Genomic DNA, 25124 nt, shown 5'->3' on the forward strand with positions numbered 1-25124 from the left:
GCCATCCGGCTGTCCCTAAGGAGCCAGAGTGATGTTCCCAAAGTGCAAGTCTGACCATGTCAACTCTCCAGAATCTCCACCCCGTTCCCTCCATGTGATGAGCTCCTTAAAAGTCCTTCAAGGTCCTTCATGATCTGCCTGACACCGGCTGACCTCTGCAGCCTGTTCTCCCTCCCCACCACCATCCTTCACCCTACATCTGAGCCACCCTGTGTTGCCCTCCATTTCCCTAAGGCATCTCTCACGCTTCCGTGCTTATCCACAAGTCATTGCCTCTCCCTGGGCCACCCATTCCCTGTCTCAATGATGTCCTTCTCTGCGAAACCCTCCCAAGCCTCAAACAGTTGACCCTTCATGTGGACAAAGTCCATCATAGCTACCAAACAGCTTTCCATGTGATTCCCTGTCAGCTCTGCCAAGCACATGTTTAAAGTCTTTTTTTTTTTTTTTTAAGACACGGAAATGAAGGCTCAGGGAATGGCAAGTCTTCAACTTGAACTCGACTCTTCTCACATCAAGGCTATTGCTTATTGTGTTTTCTGTGTGGGGAGAGGGGGTCTGGAGAAGGGTAAAGAGAGGCTTCATGGAACAAGTGGCTTCTGCTAAAGACCAGCCAACAGGACCAGGCTTGCTGGGTCAGACAGCCCCGGATAAGCAGTTCAGGGGCTGGGATCCTGGAGTCATGTGCGGAGGGCTGTGTTCCCAGCTCATCCACCTGCAGAGGAGCTGAATGAACCCTGAGGGGAAGTGTTGGCGGAAGTGCAGCATGCAGAGAGCCAGGGAACCCCTGCACCAAGCCAGTGGTCAGGGTGTGACAGAGAAGACAGAGACAGTGGCCAGAAGCCTAAGAGGGTGGAAAGGACAGTCTAGGATGGAGTTCTGACCCTTCCAAACAGGGATCTAGGGAAAGTTCTTAAAGGAACTGAACCCAGAGTCAGACAGGATCCTTAGACAGAGGCCTACTCATGTCAGTGTGAGTAAGAGGACTAGATTAATCGAGACTTGTTTGGTTTCAAAGGAACAAAACCCAATTCAAATAAGCTCAAGCAAAAAGGGAGGCTTATTGGCTCCCATAATTGGGAATTTGGGTACTGCTGGATCCAGAGGCTCAGTGTTACATCCTCTCCCCCTCTCTGCTTCTGCTTCTCTGTCTTGGTGACCTCACTGTCTGTTCCAGAGGGCTTCTCCCATGTTCTTTCACCTGCTACAAGGAAAGATGGGTTTCCAGCTCACGTTGCCCCAAATTAATAACCCTGGAGCAGAAAGAGCCAAATCTCCCCGCAACCCTATATAGCAGTGCAGGAGAGTGGCTCAGCTGGGGTCCCAGGCTCATTCCTGGTTCAACTGCTGTTCAGGTCTAGTTCACGGGCCCACTCCTGCGACCAGAGAGGTAGGGATATAGGGCCTGTTACTACAATTGACCCTTGAACAATGCGGGGTTTAGAGGCACTGAGCACCCCTCTACTACCACGCATTCAAAAATACACGTATAACTTTTGACTCCCCCAAAACTTAATTACTAATTGCCTACTGTTGACTGGAAGCCTTACTGGTAAGATAGTCTGGTTAACACATATTTTGTATATGTATTATACACTATTCTTACACTGAAGTAAGCTAGAGAAAAGAAAATGTTTTAAGAAAATCATAAAGAAAAAAGTCATAAAGAAGAGAAAATACATTTACAGTACTGTACATATATCTATTGAAAAAATCTGCATTTAAGTGGGCTCATGAGCTTCAAACCCATGCTTCACAAGAGTCAACTGTAGAAGAAGAGGGTGGGACAGGTTGCCAGTCAGACAAAACCAACAGCCACCAGCTTTTGGGGGAGCAGTTGTTAAAGTGACATGGAGAATCTCATGGGGCTTTAGACACCGACAGCCTCACCTGGGGCTTGGGAAGCTGTCTGAACCGGAGGCGGCCCCCTGTCAAGGCAGCACGGTCTCTCTTGCAGGGCGTCTCTGCTGCCCTCTGCACATCTTTTCCCATCTTTTTCTGCTGATCAGCTCATTCTGCTCACAGAGTGTCTCCCCAATCTTAGCCATATGGTGCCCATCGCTGCAGCCTGCGAAGGCTCATCCAGGTCTGTGTGACCAACTCACATCGCCAAGGGGCAGGCACACTAGAGAGAGTTGGGGGCCATCCATGGAAACAATCTATCGAATCTGGAGAAGGACAAGTCTAAACACACTTACCCCAATCCTAAAAGTTTTTATTGTTTCCCCCTTCCTCCCACACGAGGTTTGGTTGGTTTCCCCCACCCCAGGACATGGTGGAGGCTGGGCCTATGCCTCCATTCTGTACCCCCTTCCAGCCACATGCCCTCCAGTATGTTCTGCTGCTCCCGTACACCTGTGCCGACCTCGAGGCTCCCGCAGAGATGCCCCTTCTGCTTCCTGATCTATGCCTCGGTGGCATTAGTGGCTGCACCCCGGGCTCCGCACCAGGAGGGCACAGGGATGGTGGTCCAACAGGCTTTGCTTCCCAAGCCCCTTTCCTACCCTCCCTCTCTAAGCCGCTTCAGCTTCAGAACCGCCCGAGCTCTGCAGGTGGAACCTGTGAGCGCGAGCCCCCTACTGGCCGTCAAGGGGCCAGCAAGAACGTGGGTTCAGAGTCCCCGGGTGTCTCCCCGGTAAGGGTCCCCCGCCAGGCCGAGGGGCCCCGGTGTCGCCACTGACTTCAAACGTCCTTCCGCCTTGGTGGGGAGTAGCTGCCAGCTGGGCCCGCTGTGGTGCGGCGGGCTGGGCGCCGGGTCCTGCTCGAGGACGGAGCTGTCCACCCGCCACCCTCTCCCTCCGCAGGATGGACTAGGGTCGGCCATCGGATTCCCAGGGACTTAGCTTTGGGCGGGTGGGGGGAGGCTAAGGTTTCCATTTTCCCCTTGGAGGATCACCATCCTGGGAAGAAAAGTTGTCAGGCCTCTCCTCTGTCGGTGCCCCTGATCCCCGAAATCCCGAATCCGCCGCAGCCCACAAGCCTGCTCCGGGGCCCCTCCTCCTGGGAGCCCGACACGCCAAAGCCTCCCTAGTGCCCGCCCCCCGCCCCGCATTCACTTGGGGAGTCAGCTGCCCCGCAGGGACATCCAGCGGCAGCAGCACGCCCGCAGCGGGGAGGGCGAGTTTGGCGAGCCCCGGCCCCCGCCCCCCCGCGGCCCGCGCGCGCACCCTCCCCGCCGCGGCCCGCCCCCTTCCCACGCCCGGGACGCGCCTCCTGCAGCAGCGCAGCCCCGCCAGCGCCGCGTCCCCGCCGCCGCTCCCGCCCGCCCGGTGGCCTCCGGAGCATGGAACCCGGGGAGCCCCGGGCGCCCCGCGAGCCCGGCCCGGGGGCAGAGACCGCGGCGGCCCCGGGCTGGGAGGAGAGCAAGACTTTCTACGACAACCTCGCGCCCAAGAAGAAACCCAAATCGGTAACAGCAGGGCCTGGGGACGGAGGAGGGCAGGGGAGGGGGCTCCGCGGGAGGGGCGGCAGTCCCCGGAGGGGCCCGAGGCAGCGCCCGGGGGGGACGCGGCTCCTCCGCCCCAGAATGTGCCGGGCCTTTGGCGCCGGCTCGCGTTTATTTTGGGAGCTGCGCGCCGGTGTCTTCTTGTCCCCGGGGCTCGGGTTCCCCGCCAGGGCCCCCTCCCCCACGCCGTCCTCGGCCCGGCTCCTGCGCGAGCGGGCGGCCGGGGCGCGCCCACTGCACTTGGCGGCGGAGCGGGTGCGCGGCCCGGGCTCGGGTAACCGACTCTGGAAACCCGGCCCCTCGCGGGGCGCTCAGGTGCCCCCACTGGGCTTCGGGCTCCGGACCCGGCGCCTGCGTTCGGGCTTCTGGCTCAAGGCCCTGCGCTCCGGCTCCGGCTGCTGCGCCGCCTGCGTCCTCAGGGAAGGAGCGGCGCTGGGCTCTGCGCCACAGCCCGGGCCTCCGCGCCCATCGCAGGGCGCATCAGCGCCCCCGGGCCCCCCGGCCGTCTCAGCCCTGGGAGACCCACACAGAGGCGAGAGCTCCTCTTGCCATCGGTCAGATCCCTGATGTCCCGGCTGTCCCTGGGCCTTGCGCATTCCGAGCTCTCCGAGCTTGGGAAGGGGACTGAGCAGGAGGTTGGCCCAGAGGCATCCTCTAGACGGTTCCCGCCTGACCTTAAAGCATCCTGCTGCTTCCCTCCAAGGGCCCTTCCCCAGGAAGGGGGCAACAGTCACTCCACAGTCATTCCCTGCAGCATCTCTAGGCTCTGCTCAGCAGTGGGAACTGGGAGATGAATTTGGTTGAGTCCCTGCCTCAGGAGCTCACGGGGGCTGGGGGAGACCGGGACATGGTGAGCGCTCAAAGCAAACACCCTACATGCAGCGGAGGGAGCAAACAAGAGTGAGTGACTGCCACTGAGGAAGGCTCTGCAGACCTAGCCTTTGAGCTCCTAGCCTTTGAGCTCACCGTGAAGCCTGGGTATGCAGCATTTCCCAGGCAGACAGGGAAACAAGCCCCTAAAGCCTTGGGGCTGACTTTGAACCTGAGTAGGAGAATGCAGGATCTTTGGAAGACACATGGGAGGGATGCCAGAGATCCCACACAAGGCCTTGAATGCCATACTAAGGAGCCTAGGTGTTCAATGAGGTTAGGGGTTTTAAAACGAGTTTCCACTAGGGCCCCATGTTTCTGGAGGTCTGAACACTTATGGATCCAATTTATTTTCCTTTTTCTTTAAACTACCCCCTAAACAATTAAAAACGTGTAATAAAACTCAATTCACTCTAATGCATTAGATGGACATCTTAGCACCTTCGATTGATTACACCAGTATACTAATTTATACTGCAGGTTGATTAGGTGTTTTTGTTGTTTTTAGTAAACTTCAGATTAAAGCTTTTCCTATAAACTGTTTACTAGAAGTTTATCTTGAGATTGCTGGCAATTATTGTTGCTGAGTACCTTGAGGCCCGTAGTTTAAAACAAAGCAAAAATTTTTTTACCACTTGCAACCACTTATTGGTGTGACTCAGGACTTTCTCAATACTGTGTGCACACACCAACCAACACCGGAACAGATTGACTAGACAATGAAGTTTAAGTCTGCACGGGCAGCCTAACCCCCAAGTTTCAAATTTATTACTTATACAACCGTGCTGTTTCCATTGGTTGACAAAATAAACATAAGTAAATAACAAATAAGTAAATAAAATTTTTTGTATGAATGTATGAATGAACTAGTAACATACATTTATGCTAAGAAACTATAGCAATATCTAATTTACATATTGGGGTTCTCCCAGGAGTCCATTGAAAGAAAAAGTCAACCTGCTTTTTAAAAAGGAAGAAAACCATTAGTCCCATTTCATTCGAGCAAGATCGCTCTGGGGCCCCGTAAGGGAGGGATGGGAGAGTGAGTCTGGCAGCAGGCAGACCAATGAGGAGGCTGGTCTCTGCCTGAGGAGGAAGTTTGACTAGTGTCCTGGCCGTGGCCCAGGAGATGGACCCTGGGGCTGGGGTGGTGAGTGGAGCTCACCAATGCATCTCCATCCCAAGTAGGGTGGAACCAGGGAGCTCAGGCCTAGTTGTCAGCCATGACCCCTGAGGCCTCATGGTCCTCCCAGCCCCCACCCCTTCCTGCGGTAACCCCTCCTCCCATAGGCTATTTTGGGGCCTTAGACCTCTTGGGCCCCATTAGAGCTTATTCTCATTCCCAGGAGCCTGAGTGGAATATTTCAGCCCTGAAGGCCTGTAGGAGCCTCTCACCTCAAGGGGTCAGACATCTCCTCCGTTCAGACCTATCTTGTCCCTCTCTCCTCCAGCAGCTCTTCTCCCATAAGACTTTTTAGAAATAACAGCTTTTGGCTGCCTTCCTCTCTTGGACCTGACAGGAGGAGAATCATGTTGGCCTACATGAGAGCTGGCTCTCCTCCATTACCGCCCCCCCCCACCGGACCCCCAGCCCTGGGGAAAGGCGGAGAATTGCCAGGACCCTAGCTCCCTGGAGCCCACTGTTCCCAGGCTGAGTCCCTGCTCTAGGAGAAGGGTCCCCCGACCCAATTCCCACTCTGGAATCCAGATTCTTTCTGTGTTCTGGAGAAGGTGTTTCTCGGTGAATGCCTGACAACCCAATGAGGGGGTGGTCTCCCTCTGCGTGTAGGTCTAGGGGCATCTCCAAGGGGTCCAGGGGCATCTCCAAGGGCTTGGCTTTCCCCCATCTCTGGCCAGCCCTTTACCTGTCCCTTCAGCTCTTCCCTGGAGCCTGGAAAGGCCGCTCTTTCTGTATCTGTCACAGCAGTTCATGCCTTCTGGACCCTACTTGTCCAGGGTCACAGCAGGCAGAGCTGAAAGAAGGGTCCTGCCCTGGGGGCCTCCACTCTGAGGAGAGAGCCCTGCCCTTAGAGACCTCAGACTGAAGGCATGGTGTTCCCTCACCATTTCTCCCAACTCTGGAGGGGGAGGGGTGCATGGGGCCAGGGTCCCAAGAAGTGTCTGAAATGGAAGAAGGGGTTGGAGTCATCTGGGAGCTATCAAGGAGGGGCCTAAGCGGGGTGGGGTGCTGCTGTGTGGACAGAGGCCAGAGATTTGGGATCTTAACCTAACTGGATCGGCCTTGACTTTGCTGTGTGATGTAGAGCCAATACTCTGTCCCTCTCTGAGCTTACGTCCCCATTTGTAAAAGAGGGAAATGGAGACTCCTGGGGCCAAGGCAACTGGGATATTTTTCTTGGGATGGCCAGCAGTGGGATGGGATGGGGTCTAGGTAGGTCAGCCAGAGGGGAACCAGAACACAGCAGCCTGGCAGGGACTGTGGTTCAGCAAGTGAGGAGTGAGACCTTGGCTGGCTGCCTGGGCTGGAGCAGCTGGCTTGGGCACCTGCCTGAAGGGGCTGGGAGGGCAGCTGGCTTTCTGTCCTTGAGGGGTGATGGGCCTGTCCCTGGGGCAGTAAGCCCAGCGGGTGGAAGGCCAGCAGGCTTCCTGTGTTTATGAGAAGGGTCTCCCCACTCCCCCGACCCCACCCTTACCATCCCTGGCCAGCCCTCTGTCGCCCCTTTTCTTTTATTTTCCCTTCTTTCCTTGAAAGCTCACAGTTGCTGAGGGGTTGGGAGGTACCCAGCCTGTGATCCCACAAACTGGGGTGGTTGGCAACTGGGAGAGTACTTGGGTTGAGCCCAGAGCAGAGGCACCTGTCCTTCCACTGCCCTTCTCTGACTCTGCTGGCCAAATACACCCTCTTGATCGGAGTAAAAGTCATATGTAAACTGAGGCTTACCACATCTGCTTGGGGAACTCTCTGGTCTTCCATTTACTACTTTGAGGTCTAAAGCTTCATTAGCCACTAGCCACTCATAGCTACTTAAATCTAAATGGATTAAAATGAAATACAATTAAAATTCCAGTTCCTCAGACTCACTAGTCACATTTCAAGTGACTGAACGTGTCTATTATCACAGAAAGTTCTGGATAATGCTCTTCTAAAAGAGGGCACAAATCTCGGTCTTAGAGATAGATCACAAGCTCCATGGGGACGAGGATCATGCCTATATTGTTTCCTGCCATGTCCCTGGCACAGTGCCTGTCACATGGTAATCACTCAGTGTTGTCAACTGATTGGGTCCCGGCTTGATTCCAGAGAGAAGCAGTGGGGTGGAGTATGTGGCCAGCAGCGCTGTCAGGAGCAGGCCAGCATCGGAGGTCCAACTTGAGCCTCTGTTTCCTCACCTGCAATGTGGGAATCGCCGTTCCAGGGATGCACAAGTCACAGAGGTGTATTGGGACCCTGGGTGCCTGTGTACCCACAGGCAAGCCCCACGTTCTGATCCTCCCCAGGGATTATAAAGGGTCCAGCTGCTGTGGTGGCATATGGCCTCTCCCTATTCCACTGCAGGTGCTGAAGGAGTTCTGAGGCCCTCCTGGGCCCTGGGGAAGGCCTCCTAGCACCTGCCCACTCATCTGGGCTCGCATATACCCACTCCCTCTGCCCTGTGCTCTGCTCACCTTTGTGAATGCACCAGGGCATGCTCACCTCCTTAGGCCTTCCTGCACCTGACTCCTCCTTCCCAGCTCCATGAAAATGCCCCCCACAACCTACTGTGAACCCCTGTCATCAAGACTCTTCTTTCACCTGTGTCCTAAGTACTGATTCCGGCCCCTTTTGTGTGTGTTTTCACTGCCCCTTCTTCCCCATCAGCTTGTGACTCTGAGGGCAGGTGCCAAGTCACTTAACCAGGACCACTCCCAGGCAGAGTCCAGGGACCTGGCACAGAGAACCAGTAAATGTTCGTAAACTTTGCATCAACCAAAGAAGTGTTCCAGGAGCACCTACTATATGTCAAGCAAGCTAAACAGATTAGGGGACCGCCCTGAGGCTTCCAGTTCATGTTTGCTTTGTCATGGCAAGTACTGTTTTTCTTTGAACTAGATTACTTAGAGTTCGGAGGCATTACAAATTTACTGAGCACCTACTGTGTGCTCGGCACAGCTTTAAGAACTGTCGATACAATAAATGAACAAGACAGTCCCGGTTCATGCTTCCTCCGAGCTTAAGCATGGTTCCTGCTTCCTACCCAGAACTCTGTCTGGAAATAGTTAAATAAGCAATCAGGCCTGTGCTAAACTTTTTTTTTTAAGATTTTATTTATTTATTTATTCATTTATGAGAGATACAGAGAGGGAGAGAGAGACAGAGACACAGGCAGAGGGAGAAGCAGACTCCATGCAGGGAGCCTGATGTGGGATTTGATCCTGGGACTCAAGGATCACGCCCTGGGCCAAAGGCAGGCACCAAACCTCTGAGCCACCCAGGGATCCCAAGGCCTGTGCTAAACTTAACTAAAACGGGAAATGTATGGGAGAGGTAGCAAGCCCATGACTAGGAGCGAGGGAGGACTTCCTGTAGGTGACGTGTAGTTTGAGATCTGTAGGTGGGGGTAGCTGGATGAGGAGCTAGATGAAGAGCTAAGGGAAGAGGGCACATGGAGTGCAAAGGCTCAGGGACAGACAGGAAGGTATGGTCCCACATGAGAAGGGTCAGATTGAGCAAAGTGGGGTAACAGGAAGGTGACTGCGCAGAGAGGTAGGGCATCAGTCTCGAAGGGCTTCTTACCCCATATGCAGGCCCGTGGAACAGAGTTTGTGAGGATTGAGTACCAATGAAAGGGGGTCATCAGATTTGAACTTGAGAAACATCCCCTGACAACAATATGGATGACCTGGGGCGGGAGATGGTGACAGACTGGACCTTGACAGAGAAACCACAAAGAGGTGGATGGATTCTATAGTGTTGACAGGTTTTTGTGACGGATGGATGGAAGGGTGGATGGATGGATGGATGGATGGATGGATGGATGGATTGGTGTAGGGAGGGAAGTTGAGGAGGGGGAAGGAGTTGAGGTGGACTTCTGGGCTCTAACCTCAGGGTTGAGTCCATGGAGATGAGGAAGGGGGTGGAGGACCAGGTTTGGAGGTGCAGGGGGTGGTGGGACCTCAGCCTCGAGCATGTTGAGTCTGAGTGTCTGTTAGTCAACTGGGGCAGTTAGATATAGGAGTCTGGATCTTAGAAGAAAGATCTGGGCTGGAAATAAAACTTCCTTACATAAATGCCATGTTTCTGGGCACCATGTCTTCCTAAGGGGCATGTAGCTCTCATTTTATAATGGAAACCATCTGGAGACCATCTGGAGCATCAGTCATACTCTGGCTACACACCCTGTGTTCATTTTTCCACTGTCCAGATGGCCAACTAGATTGCAAACTCCCTGAAGGCACGTCTTCCCACCAGATCGTGCTCCTTGGCAAGGAGCCACCATCTCCCTGAGCTCCTGGTGGGGTCCTGCCTGGAGGGGCTTCTGATCCAGGGCCACCTCTGCCCAAGGCTGAGCCATCTGAGGGCAGGGGCTGGGCCTGGGTCCTCTCCCTGTCCCCAGCACCCAGACAGGCTGGCACCAGAGACCTGCATCGGGGAGGGTGAGTAACAGCCCTCCTCTGGCACCTCCACAGCCCAAGCCCCAGAATGCTGTCACCATTGCTGTGTCCTCCCGAGCCTTGTTCCGCATGGATGAGGAGCAGCGCATCTACACGGAGCAGGGCGTGGAAGAGTATGTGCGCTACCAGCTGGAACACGAGAACGAGCCCTTCAGCCCCGGGCCAGCCTTCCCCTTTGTGAAGGTGGGTGCCCTAGGGTGCCTTCGTCGGGGGAGCAAGAGCATTCCTGGGGGTCTGAGTAAGGAAAGGGGCAGATGCACGGGCTTGGCGTGGGGACAGAGCCACTGTGGGAAGAAGCCTCCCTGTCCTCTGCGCCAGTGCAGCCCCGCTCCAGGCAACTAGCTCGGTGAGTGGAGCTGGTGGATGGGGCCCCCACTCACCCTTCAGTGAGGCGCCCCTGTGCAGCAGTCAACCAGCACGACGGCTGACGTTAGGTCCACGCATCTTGCCCCTGGCCAACCCCTGACCATCCCTCTCTGCCCCCGTTAGACTCCAGCTCACTCCTCCTCCACGCTGGTTACCAACTCCAGACATCAGGTCCTGGGGGCCTGAGTAGAGGTGGGGGTCCTCTCTCCCATCCAGGCTCTGGAGGCTGTGAACAGAAGGCTGCGGGAGCTGTACCCCGAGAGTGAGGACATCTTCGACATCGTCCTCGTCACCAACAACCACGCTCAAGTGGGTGTCCGTCTCATCAACAGTATCAACCACTACGGTGAGCATCAGGGGCCTGGCCCTGGGACGCCCCTATGAGACACCTGGGGATGGGGCCACACGTCTGCAGGGGGGTAGGCAATGCCAACTAGAGCCTGCAGCCCAGAGGTACGCTGGTAAACTGGGTTTTTTTAAGAAAACCAAACCAAAACAAAACCAGAAAAAACAACCCTGATCGGAGTATGGCCATCTTAGGGTGTAAATACCTGGCCGTGGCTGATTTCAAGTTATCAACAGTTGAGCAATCTTGCTTGGAAAAAAATCCCTGAATGTTTAGCATCTGACTCTTACAAGCCGGTACAAGTTGGCTCCAGTATGCTGCCCAGGCCCCACTGCCTATGTATTGGGCAGGGCACTTGTTGCCTTTGTACCTCAGTTTCCCCATCTGCAGTGAGGCTCACAGGCCTCACAAGGCTGCTAGGAGAAGCGGGTGGAGTTGTCAGAATGAAGGGACTTTGTATCTTCGTCCAAACTCTTGACTGAAAGCAATAGACCCTCCAGAGCTAGCTTATGCTGACAAGAATATGGTAATTTCGGGATCCTTGGGTGGCGCAGCGGTTTGGCGCCTGCCTTTGGCCCAGGGCGCGGTCCTGGAGACCTGGGATCGAATCCCACGTCGGGCTCCCGGTGCATGGAGCCTGCTTCTCCCTCTGCCTGTGTCTCTGCCTCTCTCTCTCTCACTGTGTGCCTATCATAAATAAATAAAAGTTTAAAAAAAAAAAAGAATATGGTAATTTCTTATTTTTTAAAATATTTTATTTATTTTTTCATGAGAATACACAGAGATATGAGAGAGAGAGAGAGGTACAGGGAGAAGCAGGCTCCACGCAGGAAGCCCCACATGGGACTCCATCCCGGGTCCCCAGGATCATGCCCTGGGCTGAAGGCAGCGCTAAACCACTGAGCCACCTGGGCTGCCCAATTTCTTATTTTAGGTTAAAAAAGTGTCTCCTAGAACCACAGGGCAGGAAGTACAATTGGGCCCACCACAGCCTGAATCCAAGTACTGGGGACCTCTCCTGGGCTTTTTCTCTTGGGCCACGTGAGCCCTTATTTCGGCTCCTCTCAGCACGTCTGTTTCCATCCGCCCCATCCACATGTCTCTCCCCAGACTAGGTTTCTCTGCTTTTCCTGAACGTGGCCAAAATTTGTAAGTTACAAACCCTTGTTTTAAGCAACCAACGGAGTTCAGTGGCATTTTTTCATCCTAATTTCAGATTGCTGGGAGCAGAGATGATATTCGAAATATTTAACTCCTTTAGGATGTAGGTAGGGAGAAATCAAGAGACACCACCCACAGGACTGGAGCAGGGCCCTCCAGGGCCCCTGGTGCACCAGGGATTACCCCTTGCATGTGGATTGTCCCACTGGTGGGGCAGGGGGAGCGATGGAGTAACTGGGGGGTCAGAGCAGCAGCCACTGAGCAACCAGCAAAGCTTTTCCAACCTGTGCACGCAGGGCTTCCAGGTGACCATCAGCCGAGGCCTGGAGACGATCTGATTGGCCCAGCTTGGGTCACGTGTCTGCCTCTCTCTAATCAGCTATGTATGGTCGGAGGGTCAGATCTTGGCTGGAGACCCCCCTTTTATAGTACCGTGATTACCTGACAAGAGCTATTCCAGGCAGTCAGTCCTGCTTGATCATCCATATTTCGTGGGTGAAGGATGGAGGGGCTCAGAGAGGGGAAGGGGGGCCTAAAATCACTCGGAGAATCCCTCTGCTGCCCCGTCACCACTCAGAACCCAGAGGGCTCCCGCTGGACATGGAGGGACCACTCTGAGGCCCTGAGGGTTGCCTCGGTGTCACCTGGGTGCTCTCTACCTCCTCCCCAGACCTGTTCATCGAGCGGTTCTGCATGACAGGTGGGAATAGCCCCATCTGCTACCTCAAGGCCTATCACACCAACCTCTACTTGTCAGCTGATGCAGAAAAAGTGCGGGAAGCTATCGATGAAGGTGAGTCATCCTGGGGAAAGAGAATCTGGGGAGTCCGACGAAGGGGTTCCCGAGGCGGGGGGCCTGGTCCTAAATCTCTGAGCAGGTGCTCAGGGCAACTGTGGTCATCGGAGAGGGAGTGCCTTCCTTAATTCCTACGGCCTGTCCTGTGAGCTCTGAGAATAAGGCCCACCTACTCCACCCACTGGCCTTCTAGTCCACTCTCCCACCTCCGACCCTACCGTGTGAAGGATGCTTTTTACTCATTGGCATTGCACAGCCTTCTCTTTCTGTAGAAACCCTCCTCACAGCCCAGAAAGCTACTCCCTTCTAAGAATCCTCCAGGTTCTGAGGCCTGTGTGACCATAAGCAGCCTCTGCCTGTCTGGGCTGGTGGGGAGGAAGGTGGGTGTCTAGCTCATCCTGAGCATTGGGGTCTGGGAAATGGCTAGCATTCCAGCAGCTGGTGGCCCAGTGCTGAGGTCGGGTTAGGAGACCCAGCCGCAGGTACTGACCAAGAGAATTTCCCTCCAAGTGTCTCTTTCAAGGGGCGGCTTGGGGAGGTATCCACAGTGTTGGTGCTCCTGACGGGGTATGTATCTGTCTTGCTCATGGAAGAAAAGAGGCCCACAGGGGAGGAAGGGCTGCCCCACTGCATGTGTGCCTTTGTATGTCTGAAATCTGAGCTCAGGCCAGCGAGCAGGGAGGGTCAGGAGGGAGGTCTTGCCCAGAGCTGGGTGGTCCTGGTTCACCTCAGCCCCAGTGTTACAGGCGCTGAGAAGGTGCCTGGCCTGCTGCCCAGGGCCCGGCCCTACTTAGAGCAGCTTCAGGCTGCTGAGACTGCCTGGCACTGCTCTCTCTCCTCCCAGAGTTCCGCTCTAGTCCAGCCCTTGTGAGCCTAGAGTCCCAAGAGCAGGGCAGAAGCAGGTTTGGAGCGATGACCACTAGAGAAGAGAGCCCCAGGCCTCCAGCCTCCTCGGGCTGGCTCTGCTGTCCAGTGCAGCTCCAGTCTGGGGCATCCTGACTCCTGGAGAAGCCCAGGATTGCAGAGTCTGGGTACATAGTCAGATGGCACTGGTACTGCCCTTGATGGTCATCCTCAAGGTTGCCCCAAGGAACCCTGAGTGGGGCATGCGTGGTGTCATTGTGGCAGTAAAGCAGGGGTGCCTTCAGCCTGGGATCTCAGCTCCAGACACACTTAATCTTACCTTGGTTCAGAGAAGGTGATGGACTTGCCGGAATCAACAGTAGAGAGTAACTGAGGCCAAGCCAGGATTGGGGCTACTTCCCAGCTGCCCCCCATAGGTCCACATCACGTGCCTATGAGGATCTCCTAGAAGGATAGCAGTGGCCTGGGGGACCCTTCCTCCCAGTCAGGACTGACATTCAGCTGGTCCACACCAGGATGACCTTGCTAGATATCAAAGAATTGAAATTCCTCCATACTGTTTGATAAACAGCTGCTTTCCTGAGTCCTCTGAGGGACCCCTGTTTCCTGGGGGCTCTCCTAGAGCTTCCTGCAAAGCCACAACAAAAGGGGGACCCTGACATGGGCCAGGACCCTCAGAGCCCTACTCAGAGCAAAGCCACCGTCCATCTGACTGACCAGTTTTTCAATATTCTGAATATGAGCCCTCATGAGCCTCTCGCTGAGTCCTGGGTGAGGCCCGTAGGGCTAGGACAGCTTGAGGTAGCCTCCTATTGGCCCCAGGCAGCTGAGACAGGTGTCGGGGGGGGGGACCCCTATTGCCAGGATGAAGGCAGACAACACTTGCCTCTCTCTGCCCAGGGATCGCCGCTGCCACCATCTTCAGCCCCAGCAGGGACGTGGCTGTGTCCCAGAGCCAGCTGCGCGTGGCCTTCGACGGGGATGCTGTGCTCTTCTCCGATGAGTCGGAGCGCATCGTCAAAGCCCACGGGCTGGACAGATTCTTTGAGCATGAGAAGGCCCACGAGAATAAACCTTTGGCTCAGGTACTCCACACACTCCCCAGGACCCCTGAGAGAGGCGAGGCGGGTCCCCAGAACTTGCCCTAGGCTGGAACTTCAAGCCGAGAACCAAACCCCAAGCTCAGCCCAGAATCCAGCCCCTCACCAGGGGTCAGCTCTCACCTGACCCCCCGCCTCCCTCAAAGAGCTTCTTTTCCTTCACTGAACTGCATCCCCTTACTATCTCCCACCTTTGAAGTGCCCCCCCCTCTCTAGGCTCCCCGGGCCTCCCTGAAGCTTCCCTCCCCTCTCCGAAGGCCTCACCCTGTCTCCAAAGCTGCCACCTTCTCTCTGGACTGCTCATCCCCTCTCTGAGACTCCCCCAGCCCTTTGAGTCATCTCCCAGGTCCTCAAGAACCCCCTCGTTTCCCTCCCCGGAGGAAAGGAAAAGCCTGGCAGCTCCTTAGGGAGCAGGGAGCCCCAGCTGGGGGTGGGGTCTGGAGCAACCCACCTGCTTTGGGCCACCCCTTCATCCATCCCTTGGCTGGGAGGCTCGGGGACCCTCACACTGCTTGGGGTCTCCCTGAGAGTAGAATATGCCCTGGGCCTGGAGAAAAAAACCAGTTGGGATTGGAGGTGTTGGGATTTGCAGGCCTCCTGGGAGCTCCTATTTGTGCTTCTCACAAAAATCTGGGTGCTCAATTCTCTTTCTCCAAGAGCTCAGCGGGCTCCAGCTGTGGCTCCTGGATATATTCATCTGATATCAGAGGGTTCCTGTGGAGTCCCTCTGAAATCCCTAGGAGTGCAGGGCAGGACAGTTTGATCACTAAGTGGTCAGTAGAGGCCCAGGAGACCACTCCGTGCTCCGGGTCACCCCCCACTAATGAGGGGTCTCTAAGATTAGAAGCCCTGATTTCCAGCTACTGATGCAGTTTGCTTCTTTATTCATGCATCCCCATTAAGCTTTGTCGTTCCAGGCATGGTAGAGAGTAGATCTTTCCCCTGACCCTAGAGAACTGGAACATGACACCCCGAGCCACCCATGTCCAGTGGGCAGGGTCGATATCTGGCAGGTGCATGTTGGTCTGTCTGTCCCAATTGTTTGCAGCTGGCGTCCATTGTGATTGGAGGGTTGCCCATTCCACAGGTACCAAATATTTTTAATATCCTCCCTGCTGAAGAACACAGAAGGCCACAATCACACAGCCTCACAACAGACACCTGTGTACCTGGTGGGCACATGGATGGACATACGTGGTAACCGCTGCCCTGCTACGGTTACTCTGACCCAGGCATCCCCACTCACCGCAGTAGGGACACCCAGACCGACATAGGTACCTACAGTCCCATTGATACACACAGTGGCCCTAGCAGGTGTAACAGACCTGGGAGATTTAGGGCTCTCGAGAGCTTTCCCACCCCAAACAGCAAGACACTAGGGCTTTTGGAAGGAGCCCATCTGGAGAGGGGGGTAAATGTTTGGGAGACAGAGGAACTCATGGTGTTCTCTTGCCTTCTCACAGGGCCCCTTGAAGGGCTTTCTGGAGGCACTGGGTAGGCTGCAGAAGAAGTTTTACTCCAAGGGCCTGCGGCTGGAGTGTCCAATCCGCACCTACTTGGTGACAGCGCGCAGCGCAGCCAGTTCTGGGGCCCGAGCTCTCAAGACGCTGCGCAGCTGGGGGCTGGAGACGGATGAGGCTTTATTCCTGGCAGGAGCACCCAAGGGCCCCCTCCTGGAGAAGATCCGCCCACACATCTTCTTTGATGACCAGATGTTCCATGTGGCCGGGGCTCAGGAGATGGGCACTGTGGCCGCCCATGTGCCTTATGGTGTGGCACAGACACCCAAGCAGACGGTGGCTATGAAGCAGGCCGCATCTGCACCGTAGCTGAGCCACCAGCTTCACTGGCCCACGTTGCTCCAGCTCCCTGTCGTACTTCACCATGTCATCCCCTGGACCCTTCTAGCTCCTCACCACTCTGTCCCTCTCCACGTCTGCCCTCATCCCCATGAGTGAGGTACTTGCAGGGACTTAGGCAGACTGAGCCCGCATCCTCACCAGCCCTCCTTGTGGGCAACACTGTGCCATGATCCCACCTAGGAGAGTAAGACTGCAGAGTAGCCGGGTTGCAGGGAGCAGTTGACGAAGGAGGGTGGCAGTGTCGGAGGAGCCGTGGTGTCTCACAAGGGGCTGGGGATGAAAACTAGCTCCGTGTGGTGCAAAGAACATGGCTTCGAGAGAGAAGCCTGGCTCCAAGCCCTGTCCTGACATTAGCCCATGACTTTGGGTAAGTCCCTCCCTTTCAGGGGCCTCAATTCCCGGATCTTGGGGGTGGTTTTCAAACTCGCCACCGAAGCAGCTTGGTTTTAATAGGATTGCCCTGTGCCGCGCTGCTGCTGGACCATATGGTACCTCAGTGCAGTTAGAGAGGTATGCTGTCCCGAGAATGAATTTCAAAAAGTCAGCCCGGTCCTGGGCCTGCTCAGCAGCACAGAGCCTGGATGTCAGCCCATTGCTCGGGATCCCCCAGCTCCTCAGCTCAGAGGCCTGTGTCAAATTGGCAAATCGTCCACAGCAACCCTACCTCTAATTCTGCATGTTTGGAAAGCACTGGACAAGATGACCTATCTGCTTCCTGTGGTCCCCTACCCGGAGTCACCCATCGGGTCAGCAGCAGCCAGGGGCCGGGCTCCTGGAAGGAGAGAGAAGTGAATTTAACCTGCTGCAAACTCTGCTTCCGCCAGCAGGGGACACTGCAGGCTCTTCCCCAGGAGGCGCTTTCACCACAGGGGCCTCCATGCTTCTTTGCTTTTGCTTTTAGCCCAATTTCAGTAGTTCCTGCCTGCCAACCCCCTCACTCCAGGCTTCAGCCGAGCAGCTTTGCCAGTGGGGAAGAGGGGAGTGTTGGGCTTCACTATGGTGGGCCCAAATGCAGGGGAAGAAGCTCAGTGGGTGCAGTGGGAGGTTGTCCGGCCTGTCCTGCCTGCACCCGAGGGAAGGCCTGCCCAGGGTGACGGGGGAAGGTCTGGTCGGAGGCAGTGAACAGTTGGACGGGAAGGAGTGCAAAGGTGCACTGGCAAGATTCTCCAGCTCTGGGACTGTGAGTGGAAGTACTGAGCTCCCTGTCACCGGGTTGCTGTGCAGGGGGCTCCAGGATGAGGTCACCTCCCCCTGCAGCGCACCAGCGAAGCCTCCCCCTTGCAGGAGCTTCTGCAGCCCCGTTGTCACTGCTTCTAGGGGAGAACTCTCTTTGATGAATCAGCTTCCTCTTTTGCTAACAAGCCAGGCTCTCTCTATAAAGGAGGGTGGGAACACTGATGGCTGGTCCCTCAGGAAGACCCAGAAAGGGGAGCCGCCGTCTGTGTGGGCCACAGATTGCCCAGGCCCCGGGGAGTCCCGCTGTGAGCAAGCACCTTGTAAGGAAAGCCCAAGGTACTGTCATAGGGAGCAGGAGCCTGGAGGTGTGTGCAGGAGAGCTGGACTGCTGGTGAGGGCGGAAGAAGGGGGTGAAGGGCCACCTGGGGTCTGACTTTTGTCATTTTGAGGACTCAGCACAGGGTCTGACTAAGTACATGGTCTGGACAGTGTGGGGCAAGATAGTAGTTGCAGAAAGATAATCCAGGGTGGAGGAAAAAGTGAGGAGACAGAGGTGGCTCTCAAAATGAGCAATAGTTTAGGCTGGAAGAGGAGAGCTGGGCCGGGTTTTCACTCTCTGTGTGGGACACTGGGCCTGGGAGGAAGGTCAAGCCCGTACTGAGTGTCTGGGGCAGACCCCACCACTGACTGCCTTATCATGGGGGGGGAGGGGGGCACGTGATGAAGATGTCTTCGTACGGGTCTTTCCACCCACAGCCGGGATCCTTCTGGCCAACAGAGGAGGCCTCAGGGCAGGGGGCCTGGTTTTGAGTTCCTTCCTCTGTTCGGTACCCGGCCAGAGATACTGGGAGACCCAAGAACAGCCTCTACCAAAGAAAGTGAGAGAGTCATCTTTGATCTTGGCTAAACCCCAGAAGGCCCTCTGTCCTTCCCCAGTCTCAGAATCACCCCATTGGACGAGCCTCTAGGGCTCACAGAGCCAGCCACAGCCACCAGCAGCCTGCACGCTGGCACAGCCGAGGTTCATGGTATGAGGCTGCATGGCCAGAATGGACATGTGCGTTGGGCACCAGATGGTGCCTAATTAAGATAAACCCCAGGGATTCTGAAACCAGGAGGTCCTGCCTCCAGGACCTAGTGATAAAACAGCCCTGATTCTTCTGGGTCTCTCAGGAGGCAGAAAAATATGATGCTGGAAGCAGAGAGATAAGGTGCAGTAAAAGCCGTGCCTTTCACTGGAGCCGCGAGTAATAGACGTAGACAGCCCTGGGCGTGAGGGGCACTAGGGTCTGGCTCTATTATCGAGACTGTAAATGAGCATCTCAGGCCTGGAAAAAAGCTTTCAGTGGCTGAAGTAAATGGCCAGGATCCCGGGGGCAGGCGAGGCAGCGCCAGACGCACGTTCTGATTCTATCCAGGGGCAAGGAGGAGCCCCGGGTGAGGAGCACTGCTTCTGGATCACTGGGCAGATTGGAAGGCCAGGTGAGCATCACGGACCGCACTGGACTGCAGGGCTGGGCCAGAGGAGCTGCAGCTCCCGAAATGCTGGGCCCCTGGAGCCCAAAGCACAACTCCCTGACAAGTCCTGCAGGGCACTTCCCAGGAAATGCTTGCCGACCAAGTCCCCGACCCAATGGAAACTGCCAGTTGGCGGAAAAACAAGCCCTGCCACTCTGCCCTGAGCCTGCTAAGACCATTGCAGAACCACTCTCTCCTCGTCCCCATCAGAATGGTGGGGATGGAGCAAGAGATGCCAGGAGAAATCAAAACCAGTGAGAAGCTCAAATCCCAGATGGATCCAGCATCATAATGATATTCAACTGGTGTAACTGGTGTGCGCCAGTGCACCCAGCTGGTGATTAAAACATTGAAATACCTCTGTAACAGCTGGTAAACAGCACTGCCCTGAGCCCCTGAGTGCCCCTTCGTGGCCTCAACCTCCCTGGCCCCTCCACTGTGACAATTCCGTCTTCCCACAATTCAGCCAAAGGGGCATCCTGGAGGCTGCACCAGCACGTTGGCCATCGCCCACTCTGGTTGCTCGTTTAGAGAGAGCAACTTGCCCAAAGTCATGCAGCTAGCGAGTGGCAGCGCTGGCACTGAAGTTCCCGTTGGGACCCAGGCTCTTAGCCATTCTCCGGACAGCCTGGACAGCAGAGAGGAGATGGCAAGAGAACCTTTGTGACGAATGAGCTTGCTCAACGGTGGACATGTTGACGTCCTTCACGTCAAAATGCTATAAAACACGTGAGCGGGTGCGGTTTTGTTGTAGTGTCTTACATAGCTAAGAAGAAGTGAGAGCCAAACATTGCAGAGCTCCTGAGGCACCACCCAAGTTCTCCGGAACCCCATTTGAAGACCCTTGTATGGGGCTGATGCAGGGTTTTGCAGTTTATGGGCCAAATCTAGTCCACCACCCGTTTTTGTAGAGACACTTTTGTCGGAACACAGCTATGCCCGTTGGTTTGCATATGTCTGTGGCTGCTTTTGCACCCAGCAGCAGGTTGAGTTGTTTCAACGGAGACCAAGGAGCTGAAAATATTAATCTGACCCTGGGCAGAGGCAAATATCCCCGGGTCTACCCACCGGGGGGGAAAGACCAGCTCATATCCACCTAAGCACTGGAGGCAGAGTCTGGTTTCACTGCCAAGGGAGCGGCCTGCTCTGGCTTCTGCGGCCATCTGTGGGCATCTTTAGGGCTGCAGAAAATTGCAGGCGCTAGCTACGTGCCTTGATGTCACACACGACAGATCCTTGGCATCTGAGGAGTTTAGATTTCAAGTTTTAGCTATTTCCACATGCCCCGCGGCCTGTTGTAATTTGAAATGCTGTTGACTCTTAAAGTTGAGTTGAGTGTGCCCTCCTAAGCGGATGGGTGAGGGGCAGGGAGCAGGACCCCTGGCTAGGCCTGAGCCCAGCTGGCTGTTCGGCACCTGCTCAGCGTGGCTTTGTTGTTCTTGACTCCTCATTGCCCTCATGGGGCCTCTTGGGAAGTGACAAGTGCTGGTAGATGGATGGGCTTTGGCTAAATCTTAGTTTTGGGTAAAATGGAGTGCCCAGTATTGACTTCAGCATTCTGATCTAACAACAAGTCATCCATATGCTCTCTGTGGAAGGAAGAACCAGTTCTTCATGAAGACAGCTCCAGCGAGGGCTTCAGCTGGCCCAGAAATTACCGAGCGAGCAAGAGAGAAAACTCCAGTGAAAGTCAGAACGGCCATTTTCTGGTCCTAGACGGGTGTGAGCAGCACATGTACCCTCATGGTGAAATTGTGGATTAGGAGAAATCTAGGACCCTGCAGATCTAGTTTACCAAGGTTCCAGGATCCACTGCGAGAAAGGCAAAGTGAAGACATGGTCCTACCTATAGACAGCACTTCCACCAGGATACTCTTGTCCCATGAGCCCAGACTGGGCCTCAGAATTCTTCTCAACCCAGCCTTCCGGGCAGCCCCTACCAGCGAGTTGGAGTTGGAAGATGAAACCCTGTTTTGACATCCCTATTGGTGTTGGGTACTGCTTTCCAGAGGGCAGGCCAGGCCCTGATTGTTCATTCTCTAAATTCAAGATGGGGGGGGCGCATCTCACTCTACTCCGACAGGACACAGAGAGGAGGGAGGATGGCAGCTTCCCCGAACTAGAGGCGCCTGGGAACTGGTGTTCTCTGGGTTTCACCGTTGCAAGGCCTTTAAAGCCTGAAAATCGCTCGCATCGGTAGGTGGCGCTGGAGGCCAGGACGCTGCCGCTGGCCCAAGTCCGGGGACTTGGTTCCTTTTCTGTCCCATGGAGCTCTGTGCTGTGCTGGGCCCCCGCAGGTAGCTCAGCCTAAAAGCGCCAGAGGGGCCCCGAAAACCTCCGGTGAGAAAAGCTGACTGCTCTCACCCGCAACCACTGTGATTGTGTGTGTGGACACCTTCATATGAGTGTGCACAATGGGATATAGCTGCATGTATGCATGTTTACATGGGGGGGGGGTAATGGGTCAGATATCTCTGCTGACAACGTGTGTGTGTGTGTGTGTGTGTGTGTGTGTGTGTGTCTGTGTGTGTGTACAGATGGTTATATCTGTTAACCTGGGGATCCTGGGCCCCCCTACTTATTCTGGCCAGCCCTGTTTCCTGGGACTGCTTCTGGCCATTCCCGTCATCTCAAGGGCATTTGCACATGTGCAGCATGGGGGCCGCTGAAGCCAAGCTCCTTATCTTTCTTTTCAGTGTCTGACTTTGGCCAACAAGGTCTTGGCTCCTAACCCTCTGCCTCCCAGCCCTACCTCCCGCAGCTTGGAAAGGAAGTGGCACATCTGTGCTAGGATACCCCATTTGGTTGCACCTGCCTCATCATCTCCACTTGTTTCTTTGCTCTCGCTGTTAGTCCCAGGGCCAACATGTGCAGTTGGGCAGATTTTATGCTGCACAGATCCAGATGGAGTCGTTCACACTGTGACTTGAGTGGAGCTTTCTAAACACCCGCAAAACCTGCCAACCTCACCCGGCTGCCCTGGCCATGTCGCGGTCATGGCGAGAAAAGCTGCCTTCTTTCCGGCCCTCCTTGGCCCAGCCCAGCCTCAGCTGGGATTCCTTCCTCTGCTTGGGTGTTCTAGTCTGGCCCAGAAGTGACTCACCCTTGACCTCGATCTCCTCGATGCCTGTGGAATTGAGTCTGTGCAAGTGGAGGATGGCTGGCAACTTTTCAGTGACTGGCCTTTGCAGAGTTAGAGGTCTCTGTAAGACACGTGGGAGTTCTACAGGCGAGGGTTATGCCTCCCACACCCCTGGCCTTGGGTGAATATGCCTTCCTGGGTCCACTGCTAAGATGGGTCTGCCATGGATATGAGGGTAAAGGGCTCAAGACTAAGGCCTGAAGGCTTGGAGCTGCCACCAAGCAGAAAGTCACGAGGTCACTGCAGACTGGATGCCTGGCCCTGGTCACAGACCCTGATGCCTCCCTGAACCAGGCAGGAGCCGTAAGTGAGCAGAGAGATGAGGCCGGGTCTTCAGGGTAATGGAGCACAACACATGCTGTTGTCTGACTCGGTGGCTGCCATGTGGGAATGTGTGGTGGCCTTGCCAGATATTCCACCCCATTTTTCAAGGGAAGCTAAAAATCTGGACTTTCAAATTTGGCAACTATTTTGAATTCGGAGAGCATCGTGCAGGCCAAACAAAACACATCTTGCAGGCCAAAGCCAGTGCTGGAGTCTCCCGTCTGCACCCTCTGGCCCGGGCCCAGTGAATTGAGTCATTCAGAACCCACCAGCTGAGTGTGCAAGGATGTGATCCTTAGGCTCACGGGGCCTGGGGTCTGTGAGAGGCTTCAGAGATAACCTGGTTTGTCCTTGGGTATTTTAAACTGTGTCCATACAAAGTTCTTGATTAGCACACGTATCTTTAGCTTCTGGTTTCTACTTAAAAGCATCTCAGTCCCGTCTCGTACAGAACAAGATTTAAAGTGAAGCCTTACCCGTCGTGTGCTTGTATTTACCTGTCAGAAGCCCTATTTATATCTTTATAGGTCTATTTATATCTTTTGCAAACATAGGCTGCCCTGGTCTTCCTTACAACCTAACCTCCTCGAGTTGCTTTTTATGGTAAATCTCCTAAGTGCCTCCTTAAATGGTTGGAGCATGTGCTTCTTCATCTACGTGAGTTGCCTCGTCTGAGGAGGGGTAAGAGAGCCCCTACCTTCTCAGCTCTGCCCCCCCCTTGGTCTGCGATCTGCCCTCCCCACGGCCCAGCTGCGTCTGGCTCATGGCATTTACCCCATCATGTGACGAAGGGTGCTGTGTGCTCGTCCGCCTGGGTGCCTCTCATCCCTCATGCTTGTTCTGTAACTGAATTTCACCATTTCTGGGCTTCTGCCTCTTGAAAGCCATTCAGAGAAATAGAAGATGTTTAAAAATAAACTTGTATTGCCTGGTTTTCCCTCCTCACAATCGTATTCCCTAACTGACTTACAGACGCCTCGGGAAATGGCGATGCATGCAGTGAACGGGCCTGAGATCACTCCCACCCTTGGGTGCCAGGGTGTCTCTGTAGACATTCCTCCGCAGGAGGACCACCCTGGGGGCAGATTCCTCAGCCTGCATCCATCAGGAAGCAAGCTTCTCCCAGCAGGGCTCTCAGGGACTCAATGTTCCCATCTGGAACTAGCAAAGGAGGATGGGATGGAGTGGGAGGAAGAAGAGGAGATAAGGGAGGGTGTGAGGTGGAGGAGGAAGGGGGTGACTCAGACTCCAGCCTCAGCCCTCCCGTTATGCCTCCTCTTGCACCTCGGCCCCCTCCACAGCCTGCCCGACGTGGGGCCCATATCTCAGCACCATGTGTCCATCCCCTCGTGTCTCCCGCCACTCACCTTCCCCTCTGTCTGCTGAGGCCCTGTTAAGACTCATCTTAAAACAATTTCCTCAACTAGGCTCCCTCAGAACCTGGTACAGCGTGAGGGACGGGTCACTTTCTCCCATGCATGATCTTTAGGTCCATGGCTCTTTCTCCCATAGCCCAAAGGAGAATCTCCTGGTTTATTTTGGTGTCTCCCTGTCCCCTGCCCCCAGTGGGTATTGATAAATGTGCCTGTAATTGGGGGCGCCTGAGTGGCTCAGTCAGTTAAGCCTCCAAACCAGGACTAGACCGTGGTTTCGGTTCAGATCATAACCTCGGTGTTGTGAGATCGAGCCCCATGCTGGGCTCTGTGCTCAGCACTGAGTCTGCTTGGGATTTTCTCTCTCTCCTTCCCCCTCTGCCCCTCCCCTCACTCTCTCTCTCTCTCTCTCTCTCTTTCTCACTCTTTCAAATAGAATAAGTCAATAAATAAATAAATAAATAAATAAATAAATAAAATCTTTTTAAAAATTTAAGAATTAGGCCTATCATTGAACAATCAAATTCAGAGCTGCTAGGACTGGGCCAATTGTTTGCAGCTCATGTCATTGCTGAACTAGTCGCAAAATATTTTGGATATGTCACCTAAAAGGATCACCAAAGGATCACCCCTCTGGGTAGGAAACCAAAGGCATGGGAGTCCTATGGCACATTAGCTATCTGTTGCCGTGTAACAAATTGCCCCAACTAACTTAGCAGCTTACAGCAACAAACATTTATAATCTCATAGGTTCTGCGGGGCTGGAATCCAGCAGCAGCTTGGCTGGGTGGTTTTTGCTCAGAGCATCTCATGAGGTTGTCCCCCCTCAAGCCCAAGCTGTCAGCTTGGGCAGAAGTCACCTGAAGGCTTGGCCGGAGCTGGAGGATGTGCTTCCAAGGTGGCTCACGCACATGGCTGTTGGCAATTAGCCACGGGGTTGCTCAAGTGTCCTCACGACATAGCTATGGCTTCTCCCAGAGGAATCGAAGAGAAAGCAAGGCAAGCTTACTTTAAAACTCTCTTTGGGGGGGCAGCCCCAGTGGCTCAGCGGTTTAACGCCGCCTTCATCCCAGGGCGGGATCCTGGAGACCCCAGATGGAGTCCCCACATCGGGCTTCCTGCATGGAGCCTGCTTCTGCCTCTGCCTATGTCTCTGCCTCTCTCTTTC

At 54.9% G+C, this 25124-nt stretch overlaps 1 protein-coding gene across 1 annotated transcript; it reads left to right on the forward strand.

Annotated features, from left to right (window-relative positions):
- The first annotated feature begins 3245 nt into the window (after positions 1–3245).
- On the forward strand, positions 3246–23531 carry NT5C1A (5'-nucleotidase, cytosolic IA). The gene is made up of 6 exons (XM_038557806.1): positions 3246–3409; positions 9944–10111; positions 10511–10640; positions 12472–12594; positions 14362–14546; positions 16025–23531. Exons 1-6 carry the CDS (start codon positions 3284–3286, stop codon positions 16388–16390), a joined length of 1098 nt encoding a protein of 365 aa, XP_038413734.1. The 5' UTR covers positions 3246–3283; the 3' UTR covers positions 16391–23531.
- The last annotated feature ends 1593 nt before the right edge of the window (positions 23532–25124 follow it).

This window comes from Canis lupus, chromosome 15 (assembly GCF_011100685.1).
Source record: "Canis lupus familiaris isolate Mischka breed German Shepherd chromosome 15, alternate assembly UU_Cfam_GSD_1.0, whole genome shotgun sequence".
In the NCBI taxonomy this organism is placed as follows: Eukaryota; Metazoa; Chordata; class Mammalia; order Carnivora; family Canidae; genus Canis; species Canis lupus.